The sequence below is a fragment of the Chelonoidis abingdonii genome, chromosome 1 (assembly GCF_003597395.2).
Source record: "Chelonoidis abingdonii isolate Lonesome George chromosome 1, CheloAbing_2.0, whole genome shotgun sequence".
Lineage (NCBI taxonomy): Eukaryota > Metazoa > Chordata > Testudines > Testudinidae > Chelonoidis > Chelonoidis abingdonii.
The window spans coordinates 30,206,341-30,227,592 of NC_133769.1; the positions used below are offsets into that span (position 1 = coordinate 30,206,341).

General features: G+C 38.0%; 2 protein-coding genes and 1 non-coding gene across 3 annotated transcripts in view; 2 read left to right on the top strand and 1 right to left on the bottom strand.

The window, feature by feature from the left end:
• The window catches only part of COG5 (component of oligomeric golgi complex 5), a 380,013-nt gene that overhangs the window by 314,650 nt on the left and 44,111 nt on the right, over nucleotides 1–21,252 (bottom strand).
• Nucleotides 3,873–6,079, top strand: LOC116832804 (uncharacterized). Its single transcript, XR_012655713.1, has 2 exons — nucleotides 3,873–4,117; nucleotides 5,163–6,079. It is a non-coding gene; the product is annotated as an uncharacterized LOC116832804 (transcript).
• GPR22 (G protein-coupled receptor 22) lies at nucleotides 8,252–11,109 on the top strand. The gene has a single exon (XM_075064901.1). The coding sequence runs from the start codon at nucleotides 8,299–8,301 to the stop codon at nucleotides 9,598–9,600; it is 1,302 nt and encodes a 433-aa protein (XP_074921002.1). The 5' UTR covers nucleotides 8,252–8,298; the 3' UTR covers nucleotides 9,601–11,109.

A 21,252-nucleotide genomic window follows, 5' to 3' on the forward strand; every position in this document is an offset into this window, starting at 1 on the left:
TGGAGGCATACATTTTGCCGCTGGTTTTCACAGTTATTTATTTACAGAAGACGAATGTAGAGACTCAAGACTCTTGGATTCAATTCCAGGTTTTGCTCCTTTGCCCCCTGTTTCTCTCTCCTCATACCTCTAATTCCTCTCCACTCCATCCTAGCTCCTGGCCCTCCTTTCACTTTGCACATTGCACCCCCACATACCTGACTCCTGCCCCTTCTCCTACATACCATCCAACCTCTTCCTTCCCGTTGACTTATGTCTCCCCCGACCCCATCCTCACCCCTTCACTCCTCCCTAGCCTCTGCAATACAACCCTCCTCCTCACTTCTCCTTCCCTTCATACACAAGTCAGGTTAAATCCAGCTCCTCCTCCATACTACCTGGGACCCAGGACAAGAGGGAGCGAGGACTGTAACAGAGCACAGGAGAAACAGTCTTTCGGTTCTCAATTCTAGTGCCAGTATCACAGCCACCTCCAGCAGTCAGGAGAAACAACTGCAGGAAAAAAGTCTCTGCACCCCACGATGGAGCATGATCAGTGCAAATGGCATCTTCAGAGAATTTAGCTATTAACATTGAAAATCATTTACTGACCACATGTAAAGATTTTTTTTTCTCATAACTTTGCCCAATTTAGATGAATTTTCATGCAGAGAACAAAAATAGCACCCGGACACCAGCACAGCCACTCTCTCCTCTCCACACAGTGCCAAATGTCAAGCCCTTTTTCCCCAGTAGGAAGGTATTAGAACTTCATGAAACAGTTTAAAGATTTTTTTTTTTTTTTAAGATCACAAATCAATTTATTTTTCTCTAATCTCATTCCTACAAAAGGCTGAGCCCTTTTAGCTGAAAAATTTTCCAAAAAAAATTATGCCTATGGTAGACATCCAGAATAGGAAATTTAGCCCAATTCATCTACTGGCAAAGCTATAAGAAACTGAAATCAGGTTCTTATAATGGAAAACATTAGGCAACCTTATCTATATCCAGCACTGCCATCTCCATCTATAACAGGGGTAGGTATCCTATGGCACGCGAGCTGATTTTCAGTGGCACTCACACTGCCCGGGTCCTGGCCACTGGTTGGGGGGCTCTGCATTTTAATTTAATTTTAAATGAAGCTTCTTAAACATTTTAAAAACCTTATTTACTTTATATATAACAATAGTTTAGTAATATATTATAGACTTGTAGAAAGAGACCTTCTAAAAACATTTAAATGCATTACTGGCACGCGGAACCTTAAATTAGAGTGAATAAATGAAGACTCGGCACAGCACTTATAAAAGGCTGCCAACTCCGATCTATAGTAATGACTAGCAGAGAAAGTAAATTGGGATGCTCTTATTCCCCACAGGGAGTTTTTTTCTTTGGCCCCCTCCTTTTTCTGCTCTACACTTTTTCGGGGGTGGTGTCATTCACTTGCACTATTTCAACTACAATTTCTAAATTTATAGCTTGTAAATCTCTCCATCCACGCACACCGGTCTGTCCTCTTTCCATACAGTACCACTTCTCCTCTGAGATCTCTCTACAGCAAATTTAAGTTAGAGCTGTCAAATGATTAAAAAAATGAATTGTGATTAATTGCACTGTTAAATAATACAATACTATTTAAATAGTTTTTGATGTTTTCTACATTTTAAAATATATTGAGTTTAGTTATAACACAGAATACAAAGTGTATAGCTCTTACTTTATATTTATTTCTGATTACAAATATTTGCACTGTAAAAAACAAAAGAAATAGTATTTTTTCAAGTACTGTAGTGCAATCTCTTTATCACCCCACCACCACCCTCTGTCACTCAGGCCCATAACCTAGAGATCGTGTTTGACTCCTCCTCCTCCCTTGCCTCACACATCCAAAATCCTGATATTTCTGTCCCCATAACAACTAAAATCCATTTTTTTTCTTCCTCTATTCCTACAGCTAAAACTCCTCCATCCCCTCAACATCTTACATCTTTATCCAGCCTCTCTTGGAAGAGAGCTGAAATTGGAATATCTATGGGAATTCATCTATTGAACTCAACAACAGGTCCCCAGCACACCCTGAACTCTTCTGTAAGTGGAGCAAATACATCTCTTGCACGTATTTGGTATGTAATTCACCTGCTCCAAGAATCTGTTCTGTCATACGCAACTGTTCAAGAATAATTCTGCCGGAATTTGTGATCAGATTCTCATGGTCAACAAGGCCCAGGGAAGTCAGAAGGTGCTGGGGCAAAGTCACAGAAAATGCTGTGCAGAATCTCTGGATTGCACTGTAATCTTTGTCCACCTTAGTATTTTCTGAATGATCTCGTCCAGAGGAAAAAGTGGAAGAGTTCAAGTTACCTAAAAAGAGCCACAGATGTGACCACTTGTAAATTAGAAAATTGCATCATCAGCCTACGTTATATCAAAATAAATAAATACCACTGATGCTAATCTGAAACAAAATTAAATGCAAACATCTGAATTACATAATTGTATTTTTATATATGTACACAACAATGGTACGGCAATTTTACAAAAATAAATACAATTAAAATTGCTAAACAGATAAAACTGATATGCAATAGCTGTATTTTAACATTTCCTAATTTTTCAACTTTTTCAAGAATTACATCTATAGACATTCAGAGTAATTCAAAAACATTTTGATGTGGAACATTAATAGCAATACATCATTTTAGAGTAAAAAATGCCTAACTTATTTCTGTTATCACAAGACAATATCCACTGATTATTATTTTGGGTTGCATAGCTTTAATTTACATTCTAAATTAATTTTAGCATTAGTCCTAATTTATGAAGACAAGAAACTAGGTTATTCTCCTCCTCATTGTATGGACATTAGCAACATTGTCTATACCAACAGAATAGAACAGCAAAATAAATTATAAATCTAAATATTTAAAAAGTGAAGACTACATAAAACAAAATCCCAGAAGGTCAAGGGCTCAGGAACAGAGGTAGAAAGAGTATGGAATGCAAGAAACAAAATATCACTGACAAAACATATGGTACATTTAGAAAAACATTAGTCAAACATTTTTAAACAGGTTACTATTTCCTTAAATTTAATTTATGTTGTCAAACTGTATAACTGTGCATGTACTGAATATGGTAATGGGATCTGGAAAAATCACTCTTTAGATTATGAACTAAATTAGATTTTTACCCCTTCATAATAAACAATATGAACATTTTATGAGCATTCTAATTCAGATCATCATTATATTTACGTGGTCTCTACTTATCCTGAATACCATTTATTCAGATATAAAGATCTAAATGCTGACCTGCATATAAACATACTGGTTGAGTATAGTTCACAAAAAAGATGCAGCAGTTTTGTATCGAGGTAGTCTTAGAACAAAGAACCTCAGAGACAGGATATATAACAGGACATACTCCAACATAAATTGCTAGAGGCTTTTAAAGTAGTATACATTTCATCTAATTTTCCACCAGTGTTTTGTCATGTGGTACGCATCGTACAATCAACAAAAGTAAAGAAAAATGGTAAAAATAAAACATATATGCCTAATATATTCCAGAATTATGCACAATTCATTTGTAAATTTAGCCTTTTTACAAAAGAATCCTTATATACAACAGGGAAAAAAAGTCGCTCCCATATATATGAAGCACAGTTTAAGCCAAACATCACTGACCAATCAAAATTAGTGAATGCACTGCATCTCTCTGCAGTGAAGAGAAGTGACAAGGTAGGCTGTCATTCTGCAAAAGCTATCCATAGTAAGCTTTCCTCAGAGAAGTATTGCTGTTCTTTTTTAGAAAGGCTGAATCTAAATGTTGTCTCTGGAGACAAGAAGCCTTCAGTATGTTAAATTACTTTCATTATGTATTTTCAGATGCTTATTGATTCTACAATAGGACGAGTGGGAGACTGCAGCAGCCTCTAAAGCAGCACTACACGTTGTATACATTAGCAGTATGCTGAAACAATGGCACAACACAGGCACAAATTTTCATTAAGGTCATTTTTTGAAGAGATGCTTATGACCCTCTTTCCCCTGTACTCTGCTAACAAGTGAACAAAATGAATCCCTCAAAACTGGAACTGCTTCATCTGCATCGAGAACTGATCAAATCCCTAGTGGAGGTAAGATATGTTCCTTATTATGATATTCAGCAAAAGCAGTGTTTAACAAACATATCTGAAGGAAAAAAAGATGTCAGATTCAACTTAAATTGAGAGCTTTTATCTTGGATTTCTTGCTTGACAATACTAACATTTTTCATTAAAAAAGTACAATTGTTGAAAAATGTTATTTTCTAAGGATGCATTGTGGAATATTTAGAACTGTTTTGTTCATACAACGTAAAAACAGTGCAGCTTAAGCTATAACAGTACTGCTAAAAATCCTTAATGCAGTCAGAAGATTCTTCTCAACACCATTTCCAAATATTGAGTTACATATGTTGTGAATATATTCAAGTACTCCTTGAAGGATCATAGTCTGCATTTTCTGGTATACTTACTGCTTTTTCAAGGTTGAGTTATGTGACTAATCGCTGACTTATTCATGGGGAAAAAATGTTGTTTTTAGGGTAACACAAAAGGTAGTTGCAAAAACTATTTAAATAATCTACATACTTCACCCAATAGAAATGTACTTATAAAAATTAATTTGCATAGTATTTTATATTCAAAGCAAGGAAATTCAAAGCCATGTGCAAATTAAACAAATATATTCCCCATGAAGCAACTGAGGGTCACTTAAATTAGTCATATGAAAGCAAGAGGACACATAGTACGTGTAAGCTAGTTGCTCATAAGACCTGTAAAAATCCTATTTTCTAGCTGCATTTGTAGATACTGTCTTTTTGCCCAGTAATTTTTACTTCAACTCTTGGCTTTTAATTCCACATTTAATATTTGCCAAATATGTAATCCATCCAATACATTTAATTTTAATACGATGAAAAAGAGGGAAAGATTTTATTAGGAAATAGTGAAAATATTCTCACTGATTGTATATATCCTCAATAGGAATCAATTGTAGAGATCCATTTTGATTCACACATATTGCATAATTTTAATCAAACGTACCATATAAAACATTCCTGAATAACTTAACTGAAAGATTATTAGAAGCAGCCCTATTTTTAACCTTTTTTTTTTTATTCCCCCTTTTTCTCACAAGGGCATGCAGCATCTAATTCAGTTTTACTACTGATAATATGAAGAATGCAATTGACTGGGCATCTTTCTAGCTGTCTGATCTACAAGCTGCAGGATGTACTTATATAGTCTTAAGAAATAAAGGAATTGGAGTAAAACCATGGAACAGGTTCTATTTCTACGTAAGTGTTTAAACATTTCAACAATATACATAGAAGATTAGCACATCTGCTCAAATTTTCATGAAAAGAAGATTAATATAATGGTTTATTCCTAAAACAAAATGGTGAGCATTTCTTAAAAAGGGATTTATAATTTAAAACCAGATTTATGGAAATTACTAATTCAAGAAGAAACAATGAAACATGAATTCCCAAAAGGAGAATGTGCATACTTCATCAGCAGGCTAAACAAGGCTTTAATCAAGCTTTTTCTACACTACATATTAAGTCACTTATTTGTCAGAATGACTAATGGATTTTTTTCTCTGAATTTTATGACCTATGTATTCTCCTTTAATAAAAATAAACCAAATTAAGCAGTCCATGGTTTCCATCAAAGCACATGAACTGGATTTTACAATGTAAAACAACTTATGTGACAAAGCCATCACTCTAAAGTAATGAGAGATACTATAAAACCAAATGTGCAATTGTAACTAAAGGATGCCTAAATATATTTTTGAAGCCAGAAATCGGATGTCTCTGTTTTTATTTTCATTTATCCTGGAAAATAAAAATGTTGCCATGAGATGCAAAGGGGGAAAGAATTTAATGTCACTGAAAAGAAGTTTTGTTTTTATTGGTGGCTTTAGAAAGCAAAAACAAACAATATGGACTGGTCTCTAGAAATATTTCAGGAAATTAAGTCCTTTTGTTCAATCACAAAATCGTCCTCTTGAAGTGTTGGAATCAAAAAAAAAAGAAAGAAAAAGAAAAAGAAAGGAAGGAAGGAAAAAAAAGGAAGCCAGAATGTTTCATCAAGGGTTGAAATAGAGCACAGCTACAACTCAGCTGCCAGGTGAAATGCATGTCAAAATTCTGCCAGTGACACCATGTATCAATTTATGACAAGCTGCTACAGTGAGCTGAAAGGCCCTTGAGGCAACAGAAAACAGGTAGGTCAGAAGCTGCATGCACCCAACCTCTGTTTGACATTTACAAGGGAACAGAGCACTGTTCTTAAGATGTATTTTGTTAATTATCTTCCTATCTTGACATTTCTGCTTTTATTTAACTGCAAATCTATCTGATGTGACAAAGACCTGATGTTTAATCTGTTTGTTAGTAAAATCTGGCACATTTAAAATTTTCCATTTTCACAAGATTTCAGTTAGCATATTCTTACAGTTAAGACCATTGCCTGTTTTAGCAAAAATGACTCTAATCTTCTTCTGGCTTTTACCAGTTCAAGTGAATTCAATTTATCAAGTAACGCATTTGGAATTGTTTCCGTAATATGTCCATAGCGAAATAAGACCACATACACAGAGGAAATAGTACTGTCCTGAAGCTATTTATAAACTTTCCTGAGGTTGCATAAAGTAAAAGTTGAACAAAGCTTTTGAAATATTTCTTGTTTCATTGCACACCTGAGGCTCATTCAAATTTTTTGTTTTTAAAAAAGGCATGTAAAGTAGCTCTTGATGCATACAAAGAATCTTCATTATGAGAAGTTTGCAATTAACAGTACCGCACTATTGTGGCTTCTCAGAATTGTAGATAAATGTATTTGCATATTACATATAGAGTATGCATAATTCATACTTGTATTAAAAAAGCAACTCATTTTTATTCTCCTTAATGCCTTCCATTTACTGTATTTAGGAAGAACAATGGTCTCCATTTAAATTAATCCTTATACCGAATATATTTTCATTTTAATTTTAAAAGTGCTCAAAATTCCAAGTACCACCACACCAAGAGAAAAAAAAATCTTTCCCTCCTTATTTTATTTTATTTATTTATTTTGTTATAAAGCTATGGCTAGTTTTATACACTGGTTAAGAACATAAATGGTACAATGGCAGGCCTCTTAAGCAGACACTAAATTTCAATTTATTAGCATTTGTAAGCCACAGAATGTGTGGCCATAAGATAAAAAAAATTACACAGCAGTGATTAATGCTATGTCACTAAGCCTTATTGCCTCAAAGCAGAGATAAACTTTATTTCATGATGTAAAAACCAAACATAATACAAACAATCCTGTTGTGTCTGTCCCCTTAATTCCATCATCTAATTAGATTACAAATATAAATATGATACTAAATACTCCTGATACACACAAGTCCATAAATCAAAGGGAGAGTATTTCAGCAATGTGGCTATTAGTAAAAGTATTTATATTTCCTGAAGTAAATATTTAAATCAGCATATGGAAATGTGATGCTTTGACAATCTACTTCATTACAAATGAATCGTTTAAATGTAATTTTAGAGTTGACGTTATATAGTGAGTGACTCATAATATGAAAATATGCATGTACATATAAATATACATATGTATGCAAGCACACATATATATGTACACAGAAAATTGTGAAAAAGTTTAATGTATAAACATTTTAAAATTTTATAAAATTTCAATGAACTCTGGAATTGCAAATCTTCCGTCAATCACATTTTTACAAAGTAGTTTTCAAAAGAAGGAGGTAAACAAACCTATGGAAGAGAAGATCGATTAAGTGATATTTCAATGGTTTACAAGCAACTCCCCTTCATTTTTCTGACCTTTTTCCTAAAAATATGTTTTTTAACATTACTTTATGTATTAAGTTTAAAAAAAAATACGGACATTCTTTTAAAATAGCCCTAGACATGATAAAATCCAATGTACTAGTATAGCTTGTTCTACCACACGTGTCCTTTGTGAGAGCCACATTATAAACAAGGCCTTGTCTCTGTAAACAAAGGCTTTTAACAAGTTTTTTGGAGTTTTTTTACAATCATGTTTTGTTGTAAAAGTTGATGTTGTGCTAGATCCTCAGATTTCTGAGCTCAAATCATGCACAGATCTAAGTATATAAATGATTAGATTTTGATAGAAAGAAATACCTGTTTTGTCTGTATTTATCTAAAATGATTTTAAAAGTGTCAGAATCAAATGTAAAACTATTTTCTCTCACCTTTTAGGACAAAAACAACTGCAACAAAAGAATGTGCTTCTCTCCCATTCTGGAAGTCAACATGCAGTCTGAATCTAACATTACAGTTCGAGATGCCATTGATGACATCAACACCAATATGTACCGAGCACTGTCATATCCATTAAGCTTTCAAGTTTCTCTCACTGGATTTCTGATGTTAGAAATTGTGTTGGGACTTGGCAGCAACCTCACCGTGTTGGTACTTTACTGCATGAAATCCAACTTAATCAATTCTGTCAGTAACATTATTACAATGAACCTTCATGTACTTGATGTAATAATTTGTGTGGGATGTATTCCTCTAACTATAGTTATCCTTCTGCTTTCACTGGAGAGTAACAGTGCTCTAATTTGCTGCTTCCATGAGGCTTGTGTTTCTTTTGCAAGTGTTGCGACCGCAATCAACGTTTTTGCTATCACTTTGGACCGATATGATATCTCTGTAAAACCTGCAAATCGAATTCTGACATTGGGAAGGGCTGTGATGTTAATGACATCAATATGGATTGTCTCTCTTTTCTCCTTCCTGATTCCCTTCATTGAAGTCAATTTTTTCAGTCTTCAAAGTGCAAGTACTTGGGAAAATAGAACTCTTTTGTGTGTCAGTGTAAATGAATACCACACCGAACTGGGAATGTACTACCATCTCCTAGTACAAATTCCAATATTTTTCTTCACTGTTATAGTAATGCTAATTACATACACCAAAATACTCCAGGCTCTTAATATTCGAATAGGCACAAGATTTACAACAGGGCAAAAGAAAAAGGCCAGAAAGAAAAAGACTATTTCTTTGACCACACAACACGAGACTACTGATGTGTCACAAAGCAGTGGTGGGAGAAATGTAGTCTTTGGCGTAAGGACTTCAGTGTCAGTAATAATTGCCCTACGACGAGCTGTAAAACGACATCGTGAACGACGGGAAAGACAAAAGAGAGTCTTCAGAATGTCCCTGTTGATTATTTCAACATTTCTTCTCTGTTGGACGCCCATTTCTGTTTTAAACACTACAATTTTATGTCTGGGCCCAAGTGACCTTTTGGTAAAGCTGAGATTATGTTTTCTAGTTATGGCATACGGAACAACTATATTTCACCCTCTACTTTATGCATTCACTAGGCAAAAGTTTCAGAAGGTCCTGAAAAGTAAAATGAAAAAACGAGTCGTTTCAATAGTGGAAGCAGATCCCATGCCGAATAATGCTGTAATACATAACTCATGGATAGAACCTAAAAGGAACAAACAGATTACTTTCGAAGACAATGAAGTAAGGCAGAAATGTTTAGTACCTCAGGTTGTCACTGACTAGATTTCAGTAAAGTATTCACCAAATCATCCAAGAGGAAATATATGAACAAACTGTAGAAAATACTGCCAAATAAGGGAAACTTTTTAAATATTGGCTAGACTGTAAATTTTCTATATATATATATATCTATAGATATATAGATATAGATATATGTTATATAGATTAGGCCTTGTATATTCAATTTCTTCATTACTTAATATACATGTTGCATGGCAGTTTGTTAGAGTAATATCGTGTACATTTGTCAAAAAGATATTAATGTAAGTCATATTTTCTAAAAAAATAAATAGCCTTAAAGCAGCATACACTTTTAAAAACAAACATTTGTATGCCTGATTCTCTGTAAATATAAAAATATTTTTAAATATGTCTCCCACTCCAGAAATACTTCATTTTCCAACAACATGTGCGTTTAACAACTTGCACTTGGAGAAAAGTGGAAGTAAAATACAGAGAAACGGGGAAAACTCTGTGTTCCAAGGCTGCCCGATAAATAAATAAATCAGTGAGTTTCTACAGAATTTGTTAGTCTGTTAGCACTAAAGATTGATGTGATTTATTAGCTGGCCCTCCAAAATGTGAAGATCTCCAGGGTAGTCGCTACATATACAGTCAAATGTCTCAATTAAGCAGGAAAGCATACTTTTCTCCTCCCTAACTTCTCTAGTATCCTATCTCTAGCATCCAGCACTGTCCAGTCCTGATCACACAGTCACCTTGCCACACATCTATCTAAGACAGCTGCCCTACAACTGTGGTAATATTCCTGGATCTACTTTTACTGTCATCATGCACTTGTACAGTTCCATTTCTCCTCCCTCCCTTTTCTCTGTCATCTTCAATCATCTCTTCAACTAACATCCGCATTTAAGAACCAAGAAACTGATAGATTTCATCATATCTGGCACCAAATGCAAAAGTTAAGTATCGTGCTAACCAGATTGGTCTAGTCGCAGGCTATTTGCTATCCCAAGCTCTGAAGCCAGGAATTTGGAAGGAATAGCACCCACATGCATCCCCTTTATTTGATAATGTTTCAGCAGTTAACTTCAAATGTATTAAGGAAAAGAAAAATCTATTTTATTTTTATTGCAGTATAATCATCTCTACATGTGTATGAATTGCTCTCATTAACATAAGAATAACTCCTAATAATTAGTGTTAATACAAGTTCCATGCATAAAAGGCAGAATATTTTCTCTCTGCAATATTGTGTATTTTCTTTTACCTAAAACTACCATGCACCTGGATGTATTCAAATGTATAGAGTAATATAAAAATCACTACAAATCTCGCTTTAAAGAAATCCAAGGCTATTTTCTCTCTAATTTGTATCCTATCATACTTGCACTGAGAGAGCAAAGTCCTGATGCACTCAGCCCAAGAACCAGCATGGAGACAGTTAGAAATCCATCCTCTTACTCCTTAGAGATCAACCACTTACCATAGATAGAACTTTCCCTAGGGAGGTTCTTTACATAAACTTTTCACATTTGTTTGAATAATATTCGAGCAGCTTTGGTATAAAAGAAAGCGCACTACCACTCACTGTACTGGGCTGCACCCACTTAAAGGCCAAGATTTATCCAAAGTCATTACTTACCTGTCACCTAGAATGCTAAGTAAAATTCTACTTCTTATCCAAAACCAAATACAATAGCTCAGATTTTATGTACACCTATAGAGCCACAGAAAGTTGTACGAATATTTTTAAATGCCTCTTTTTAATCTTCTGGAAGAAAACTATCATTTTAAAGTCACAATGTTCCTTCTTTTTGCAGAATATTACATCTTTCCACTCCTGCTACATCTAGCTATCTTGTACGCTCAAATATATGAAAGGGAGGGAAGGGGACACTATTAAAATGTTAATATCACAACATGGTTTCTTACATTCAAATAAGATATTTTTAAATAAAGACGTAATGTGTATTTTTAAAACTTGCAATCATCTGAATATATAAATAAGCCTGTAATACCCCAAGGACATATGGTGAAATTAAAACAGTTGTAAGAAAAGTTTTCACTTTCAAATGTACAAAGCGTTATTGACACTTTCAGAGTGCACCCTCTTTTTTTAAAGCTCAAATACCTTAGAGCTCATTCATCAAAAAGTCAGTGTCAATGAACCGGAAAATGTCTCACCGATAATTTCCCTTTTTCTAGCAGTATTTCCCACAATTCTTGATGTCTGGGCTGCTCTGGGCATTCTTGCAACTCATGGAGGTAGATTAGCATTTTGGTGCCACCCACTGGCCATGCCCCCTCTGCTTCCACTTGTGGCCAGATGAGTTATTTCAAAATTGTAAAAAATTGTATAACAATATTAGTAACAAATACTTAAGAGGTAACTGACCAACTAAGTTTAAATCGACCACAACAAAGTCACAAGGTTAAAAAAAAGTCACAAGGTAATAATCCCTCTCAGCATCTGACCTTTTGGCTCTTGAGCTAGTTAGCGTGGGTAGAATTGTGCAAGGTGCATAAAAGAAATTATCAGTAAAAAATTTCCATTCTACAGCCCAGCATCTTCCACAGTTCTTGAAGTTCTGGGAAGTAGAAAACAATGAACAGGTGTAGGGAAGGTTACAGAGAAGGTGGGAAGAAAAGGAAAACAGTATCCCTTCTCATTTATAACATTTGTTCAAAGGGCAAAAATCATTTCCCAAATCACAGCCTGCAATAACTGCCTGCAATAAGATGCCTCTGCAGAGGACAGGAAATCTATCTTGTAGTGCTTGACCAGGTGGTTGCCTTATATATTTCCACTATGGATGCACTAGTTCTTTCTGCTCATGAAGTCACCAGGGATCATACTGTGCATGCCCTGATCCCTTAAGGAACCAGAATCCCCAATGTCTCGTATGCTCCTTCAATACATAGTCTAATTCACCTAGTAATGAATGACTTGGAAGCTCTGGGTCCTTGGCATTTTCAAACGAAGGATAACAGGGCACCTGATCTCCAAGTAGACTCTGTACATTTGAATTAAATTTTCAGGCCCTTCTAACATGTAAAGCATGCTATTTCTCCTCAGTGGCCTGGGACAGAAAAAAAGGGAGACTCACCCTCACCCTCACACATGGAGGAAAGAGTTCATCTCCAGGATATACAATTCTGGAGTTCTGAGCACCACCTTGTCCTAATGAAACACACAGAAAAGCTCCTGCAAAGGAAGCACTGACAGCTCCAAAACTCACCTGGCAGATGTCATGGCCATCAGAAAGCAAGACACTGATGTGAATGGTTCAAAGAGGTGGTTCATCAGGGCTCTCGGTACAAATGGCAGTTCCACTTGGGAAAGAGAGGCCTGATTGCTGGTTTGACTAATCAGACTGCTCTAAGGAATCAGGCTATGTGGGGGGAAGGGAGAGGGGTATTCTGCCAGAGAACCCATGGATCCTGTGACCATCATGCTATGAAGGGTGGACAGCTGACGGACAATGGTACTAGGTTGGGGACCTCTGTCCAAGCCTTCTTGGAGAAATTTCAAGATAGCCAGCATTAACTGATTTCTGCGATCTGCTTCATGTTCCTGGCACCAGTCCAGAACTTGGTCCAGATAGAGGAGTATGCGTTCAAGGTCAATACTCTTCTAGAATGCATTCTGATGACTTTGGAGGCAGACCCACCAACACTAGCACTTCCCTTTCAACAGCCAGGCTGTTAAATGCAGATGGTTCTGATCCAGATGAAGAAGAGGACCATGTAAAAGGATGTCCTGTCTCTTTGGGAGTGGTACTGGAGGTCGTATTTCAGCTCAATTAGGTCCAAAGCCAGGCTCTCCTTGGCCAATGTGGGGTTACCAATATTATCGTCACCTGTTCGTTTTATTTTCTGGACTACCTTCCCTAATGATAGAAAGACTGTAAAACACACAGAGGAGGCCCTGAGGACATCAGTGTGATACTGCATCTGTCCCCTTGGATTCGGGGATCACCTCTCTGCTGAAGTACTGTGGTCTCTCCACATTCAAGTAGTTCATTAATAGATTGGTTGAGGGCAAGCTGAATGACTGGATGATTAACTTAAAAGCCTTCCTGATGCAGGCAACACTCAGTTGTTCATCTTGATCAATCGGAGTAAGATCAGTAGGAGCTTCCCTGAGGGATACAAGAGAATGTACTATCCAGTGCATGAATTCCATCACTTAGTTGTATAGCGCTGGGCTACTTTTTCCTCTTGGTTGTTCACATATGCAACCATGATCATATTGTCTGACTGAATCAGAACATGATTCCCCTCTAGCCTGGACTGGAACCTTTGTAGCAACAGCTTGGCTGCTCTTAGTTCTAGGTGGTTTATGCTGTTAGTCCTTTCCGCCAGATATCAGATGCCTGTTTTGGCCCCCAGTGTGCTTTCCAGCCCTCCAGTCTGGTGACAGTTGTGACAATCTGGAAGGCACAGAGGCTGACCACCATTTTACAGGTGTTGACCACCAGTACTGGAACTTTCACTTGATTCTTCATGAATTTCAGACAGTGGCCCCATATCTTTAAGATGAAGCCTTGAAGGAGCCTGATGTGAGACTGTACCCATGGAGTGATCCCTATGTATGATACTAGGTGGGGATTAGTGGCTGAAAGCTTAGTGGTTTTAGTTTCAGTGTGCTGTTCCAAAACAATTTGAGGAAGTCTTGAATCTTCTGGAACTTCTCTAAAAACGGATATATCCTTGCTATCAAGGTATCTGTGTCCACTCCTAAGTGAGTTATTTTGGTGGATGGAATTAAGGAGCTTTCCTTGATATTGATAATAAAACCATGCAGCTGCAGGAAATTCAACATCAGGGACGTACCTCTGTGTGCTGTTGCTGGGAATGGAGTTCTGATTAAAAGATGTCATCCAGGAGGGGTAAAGGTGGATTTCCTGTAACTTAAGTCTGGCTAGGATTACCACCACCACCTTTGTAAAGACCCACTGGGCTGAGGACAAGTCAAACTGGAGTGCCCAGTACTGACAATGCTTCGCGCCACTAGCAAACCTCAGGAATCTGTAATGGCAGGGTCTGATTACTACGTGGAGGTATGTATCCACTAGATCCACTGAAGTTATAAAGACTCTGTAGAGATTTCTTCATTTTCTTAATTCACTTGTTGAGCCTTCTGAGATCTAGAATGGTTGGATTCCCGTCATTCAGAAGTGTACAACAAAAACGGACTAGAACACTGATAATTTTTCTTCTGAGGGGACACACTCTATTACTGCCATATCCAGGAGATGAGATATCTCATTCTGGAACAGATTGCACTTTATGGAGGTAATTCAAGATAGGAGACCAGATGAAGAATGGATGAGGTGGAGTCCTTAACTCGAGGGATCATCCCTGACTGACTGACTAACTAACTAACTAACTATCTCCCTGGCTAATGGGTCCATGGTCAATGCAATCCATTTCTCCATGAAATGGGAAATTGTGCCCCCTAGCTTCAGCTGCAGGCAGGGTTCAATGAAGTCTTTATCAAACAGAGGCTTTGGGAGCGGCGGGGTCTGCTTGGGGCTTTCCTCCAGAGCTATGGTTCCACAGCTTTTCTCTGGAGAACCTGTTGTCCTTTTGATAGTATTTCTCTAAGGATGAAGGCCAAAAGAAGCACCTTTGAAGACTGGTTTGTACTCTCTCTCAAAGGCATGATGTGGCAGTGGGAGGGACCATTTAGATTTTGCAGTACTGTCCACCATTATGTTGTCTAGCTTCTCTCTGAAAAGCAGGGCTCCTGTAAATTTGGCAGAGCACAGCATTTGCTTGGTGTGGCTATCCACTTTTCATGGACAGATCCATAGGTCCTGCCTGGTCACTAAGCTGGAGGCCATGGCTTAGGCTGAGAATCTCTTTATATCCAGTGAGATATTAGCAACAATATGCTGTTGCCAGGGAAACTTTCTTTTACAGAGCTGAAGTCAGGGCAATCTCTACCCACAAGGGTTCTGCAATCTTCAAGCTAGGAGAGAGCTATGCCCTCGAAAAGCAAGTACCTGCTAGGAACACCTGGAGGGAGGCTGAGGAGTCCACAAAGTCCTTTTTGAGAGAAGCTTCCATTTTTGTATTCTCTGGGGTCCTTAGGATAGAACTACCCTTCTGAGGGGATAATCGTATCTTCTGCCAGGGACACTATGGTAGTGTAAACCTTCAGTATCTCAGTAATCAGATCCTTTGGTTCCTAGAATTTATAGAACCTAAGATCAGTTTTGTTAATGTGCTTGTCTTTCTCTGGCTTATCCCTTCAACCTGGATTATTTCCTCGAAGGAGGAGCACAGGGGAATCACAGTACTGGGGGAGGATTTTCAGGGGAGAAATTTGCTCTGAGGCTTACTCTCGGGGGTCTGTTCAGACTGAATCTGATTAGTAGATACAGTCTTGTTGCAAATCGCCTTGAAATTCTCAAAGGGAAAAAAAAACCTTTGTGGCTTCTTTCCCAAGTTCTGAACAGAGTCAGAGCCCAACAATTCACCAACTTCTGTGGAGGAAAAGGAGAAGAGTCAGAGGACTCAGACCTCTTAAATCTTTTACTATTTTTTTTCACTTTTTAGTTTTTTTATATTTTTAGCTTTTTTTCTAACTCAGAGAACGTATGAGCACCAGTGCAGCCTTGGTAAGGCCTTTTGCGGCTAGCCTTCCCAAGGGCCTGAAGTCCTCTCATAAAATCTTTTGAGTCCTTGCTTGCTGAGTCCTATTCCCTCAAGGAAGATGGAGAGAAAATGTTTCCAGAGTCCTCCCAAACAAATTGGAAAGGAGGGGTTCTTATGAGCCCTGCTTCTTTTCCCAGGGCACTGAGGACCAAGTTTAAGACTTACGGGGAGGGGGATTTGTGACCACGCAAGTCTACCCTCTGTTTTCCAAGGGCCTCTTGGAACTTGCCCATGGAACCATCTGATGGTGGTCCTCCTTGTCTTTAGAGCCTCTCCCAGCTTTGCCCAGAGACTCCTGGTCCATTTTTCTCATGCTGGAGTCACAGATGCTCTGGTGAGTCAAAGATCCCACAGTTCTGTCTGACTCAGCCCCAGGATCCAACAGAGTTAGCAACAGAAGCAAAGTGCAGACTGGGCAGAACTCACTGCTTGCTGAGCCTGGCAAGGCAGTCTCACAGCTAGAGCACCATTTGGATTTTATTTGATGCTTTTCAGGCTGCTCTGCCATACCTAAAAAGATGCATAAGAGCCAGCAAGGAGGTGCTGCAGCAGAGGCTCTGGATGGGTTCCAACCCACAACCAATAACTGACCTATGAGGTTGGGGGGGGGGGGAGGATGCTACAGAGGGAGCTCACCATTGCCCCAAAATTAGTAATAAATAAATAAACAAACAAACAAACTACACACCCCGCAGCAGATGAAAGGTGGGAGCACAGAAACTGTTGTCCATACACTGCTGCGGAGGCAAAGCATCTGGCCACAAGCAGGAGTAGATGGACGTGCCAGCATGGTGGAGCCAAAACACTAATCTTCCTCTGTGTGCTGCAAGGTAAACAGTGTAGCCCAGACATCAAGAATTGTGGGAGATCCTGGGCTGCAGTATAATACTTTATGGTATAAAGAAAAGGAGCATGGTCCAGTAGTTAGATCAAGGGAGGGACAAAGCAGGTCTACACTTAAGTCCAGCTAAGCCGCTGTAGCGCTTAAGCAAAGATGCGTCTCTCGTCAGTGTAGTTAATCTCCCTCCACAAGATGCGGTAGCTATGTCGATGGGATAAGCTCTCCCATCAACATAGTGCTGTCTACACAGAGGGTTAGGTTGGTATAACTCCCTCATTCAGGAGAGTGGACTTTTCACACCCCCACGCAACATACTTATAACGATATAAGTCTGTAATGTAGACCTGGACTTAGCATCAGAGCCATGTGTGTTCTGATCCCATCTCTATTGCCAAATTTGTTGTGTGATTTCAAGCAAGTCATTTGAACTTCCTGTGTTTACGTTTCCTCATCTGAAAAATGTGAAATGATATACAATGATGCACTTTCATATCCTCACAAGAAAGGCACTATACAAAACCGCAAAGTATTATTAAGCATATTACAGTGCTGTAAGTGTACATGCTTCTTTATAAAACATACCATAACGTGTGCTCCACAGAAAGCTTAAAATCTCATAAAGACAAGACAAACCATAGGACAACAGTTCAAATAAGGAAGGGTTGTTCATAGATCATTGGGACTCTAGGAAGGGGAAGAAGTCCATTTTAAGGAAGAATATGAAGGAAAAAAGAGAGGGCACTGGGAGGACAAGAAGTTGGATGCTACTGCAACTGTTGGTAGCAGCATGAAAAAAAAAAAAAAGCTAAAACCCAGGAGACAAATGGAATATGAAATAAATATTACTGTACAGCATGAAATTGGCTAGTACATTTTACACTCCCTTCACCAAAAGTCATTAGTTCAATTAAAATTCACACATCTTATCCTAAGGCAAGTAGGGTTAAAAGAGAAATAGAGAAAAAGTCTGAATAGTGATAGGAAATATTGGAGTCTCTGGGAGAACTAGCTTAGCCTTTAAGAACCAGCCCTTATTAAGACATTGACAGAGAAAATTACCATATTATAAATTTGATTTCAAGATGACTAAAATACTGTCTAATGAAAGGTCACTACATGGTTGAATTCCTTTACTTTATTTACCAAGGTGTCTTCCCTCCTTGAATATTTAGGTAAACACACACATACACACACACACACTATAAACACACAGAGGCGCACACACTCTAAAACAAGAGTTCAACATTAATTTAGCAAGAAATTTAAATGATCTAATTTCTTTTAGATTACTTAAAAACAACATATTAAAGTAAAAATGGAATCCTGCAGGAAGGCACTTTGCACATGAACACATCATTTTTAAAGTTATTTTTAGCATGTAGAGAGCATATCTGCCATCTGAATAGACAGAATCACTGTGCTCTGTCAGACATTACTACAAAAACATTTCTTATTCAAGATTTAGAATATACAAGATACATATTTACCTGGACAGATGGAATAGCATTTTTTTGCTGAAGTAATGTGTGTATCACGACATGATGAAAAATTTTAAGACAACGATGTAGTTGTCAGACAGCAGAACAGTTGCATGGTTGAGTGTTCTCATGTACATATTTGTTTTCTGTGAACAATTCTGGTTTCCAACTCCCATTCTCTCTATTCTTTTTTCTTTTAAAGACCTTATGGTTCATCTTTTTAAAATCTATGACATGTATGATAACACGCACACATAGTACGTACATGAGACTATTTCAGTTTGAGTCTTGTCCCAGGGGAAAGATGCACTATGCACTTCTCAAAAGAACAGAGGCAATAACAGCAAGCAGGGACTTTCAGACCTTCAGAAATCCTTCCTACCTTCTATACCAGGGCTACTGTCCTTTATATTGTCTTCTGTTCAGCTTATCAAACTTAAGGCATTCATTATCCACTTGATGATAAACATTCAGTTCCTCAGAGGGGTTGAATCCTTAAGTGATATTCTCTCTGGCAAAGCGAACATGTCTTGCGAATAAAAACAAAAATTCCATATATAGCATCTTAACAACAAAATGTTAAGAGATATAAACTGTATTATCAAGTTTTAGGTTAAGAACCTTTTTATCCCCCAAATTAACACTGAGTTAAAATGCAAAGAGTTCACTATCTATCCTAATAGTGACATTGGCAAGCAGCATGTCCTTGTTTCTCTTATCAACTAGATTTAGGAAATACTCATTTGCTGTTTCGTTATCTCACTATAATCTTTAACTTCCTACACTGCCTTGTAATGGTTTAACTTGACACTGCATCTGATAAGCACCTCAATGTTATTGCTGGAACAACATCATTGCAATAAAACTTGTCTTTTTGGCTGTGTCACACTGTTATTCCCACAGCCATATTAGGCCAGTTTTGCTTTTAATTGTGCCAGGCTCTCCCACAGCCTGCCGTACATTATGCATCATAAACTAAGCACTGGTAGTGGGAGGAAAAATGCTTAATATCTGATGACAAATCTATTGCTTCACATAATGCTTAATGTATTGCTTCTTCATTACACTGTTATATTACTGTGCTGTTATACCATTCTTCTTCTTTCAACCCTGGTTTCAAGATTTTCTAAACATCCAAGAGAGAGATACAAAGGAAAAGAAAAGAGAAGCTTTACCTTTTGGGAAATTATCGCCATCACTAGTGAGTATTAATACACTATCATCTACAAACCAACTGAAGTAAAAACATCAGAAGCAAGAAATTCAGTAGAATACTAGTCACACAATATGCATGCCCTTATCATAGAATATCAGGGTTGGAAGGGACCTCAGGAGGTCATCTAGTCCAACCCCCTGCTCAAAGCAGGACCTATTCCCAACTAAATCATTCCAGCCAGGGCTTTGTCAAGCCTGACCTTAAAAACCTCTAAGGAAGGAGATTCCACCATACCGTCCTAGGTAAGCCATCATGCTTCCCTCCACTAGTGATAAATTTTCCTAATCATCCAACTTAAACTCCTCACTACAACTTGAGACATTACTCCTATGTTTCTGTCATCTGCTACCACTGAAAACAGTCTAATCATCATCTTGGAACCCCTTCAGTAGTTGAAGCAGCTATCAAATCCCCCCTCATTCTTCTCTTCTGCAGACTAACAATCCATCCTAGCCCTCCTCATAAGTCAGTGCTCGCCCCTAATCATATTTTGTTCCCTCCGCTGGACTCTTTCCAATTTCCAATCTCTTGGAGTGTGGGCCCAAAACTGGACCTGTACTCCAGATGAGTTACCAATCAAGTGAGGGAATGATCACATCCCTCGATCTGCTTGCAATGCCTACTTATACAGCCCAAAAAGCCGTACCTTCTTGGCAACAGAAGACACACTGTACTAATACCGCAGCTTTTCCACTGTAATAACCTAGGTCTTTTCTGCTGCTAGCCACTCGGTCCCTAGTCTTGTAAACAGTGAATGATTCTTCCTTCCTAATGTCAGGACTGCAACTGTTCTTGTTTGAACCATCAGATTTCTTTTGGCCCAGTCCTCTAATTTGTCTAGGTCTCTCTGTAATCCTATCTACCATCCTCCCAGGTTAGTGTCATCTGCAAACTTGCTGAGATGCATTCACGCCATCTCGCAATCATTAATAAGATATTGAAATAAACCAGCCCCAAGGACGACCCTGGTCATCCACTTGAAAACCGGCTGCCACTAACTGACATTGATCACTCCCTGACCCGACAATCTAGCCAGCTTCTATATCTATAGCCATATCTATACCACCACATTTCTTAACTGCTGGCAAGAATCTTGTGGGAGCGTACATCAAAAGCTTTGCTAAGTCAAGGAATAACCCATCACTGCTTTCCCTACATCCACAGACCAATAATCTCCTATAGAGCATTAGTTAGTCAGGCATGACTTCCCTTGGTGAATCCATGCTGACTGTTCTGATCACTTCTTTCTCCTCTAGTGCTTCAGAATTATTCCTTGAGACTGCTCCATGATTTTCAAGGATGAGTAGGCGACTGCCTGTAGTTCCCGGATTCCTCTCCTTCTTTGTAAAGATGGGCACTACAGTAGCCTTTTTCCGTCATCCGACCCCCGTCCCGCATAGTTCAAAGATAATGGCCAACGGCTCGAATCACACCCTCACTCCTTCAGCACTTGATGACAGCGCATCGCTCCATGGTCTGTGTCGTCTAGT

What these genes read in the sequence shown, in the direction of transcription:
- GPR22 (XM_075064901.1), top strand. Translation starts at nt 8,299, where the DNA reads ATGTGCTTCTCTCCCATTCTGGAAGTCAACATGCAGTCTGAATCTAAC.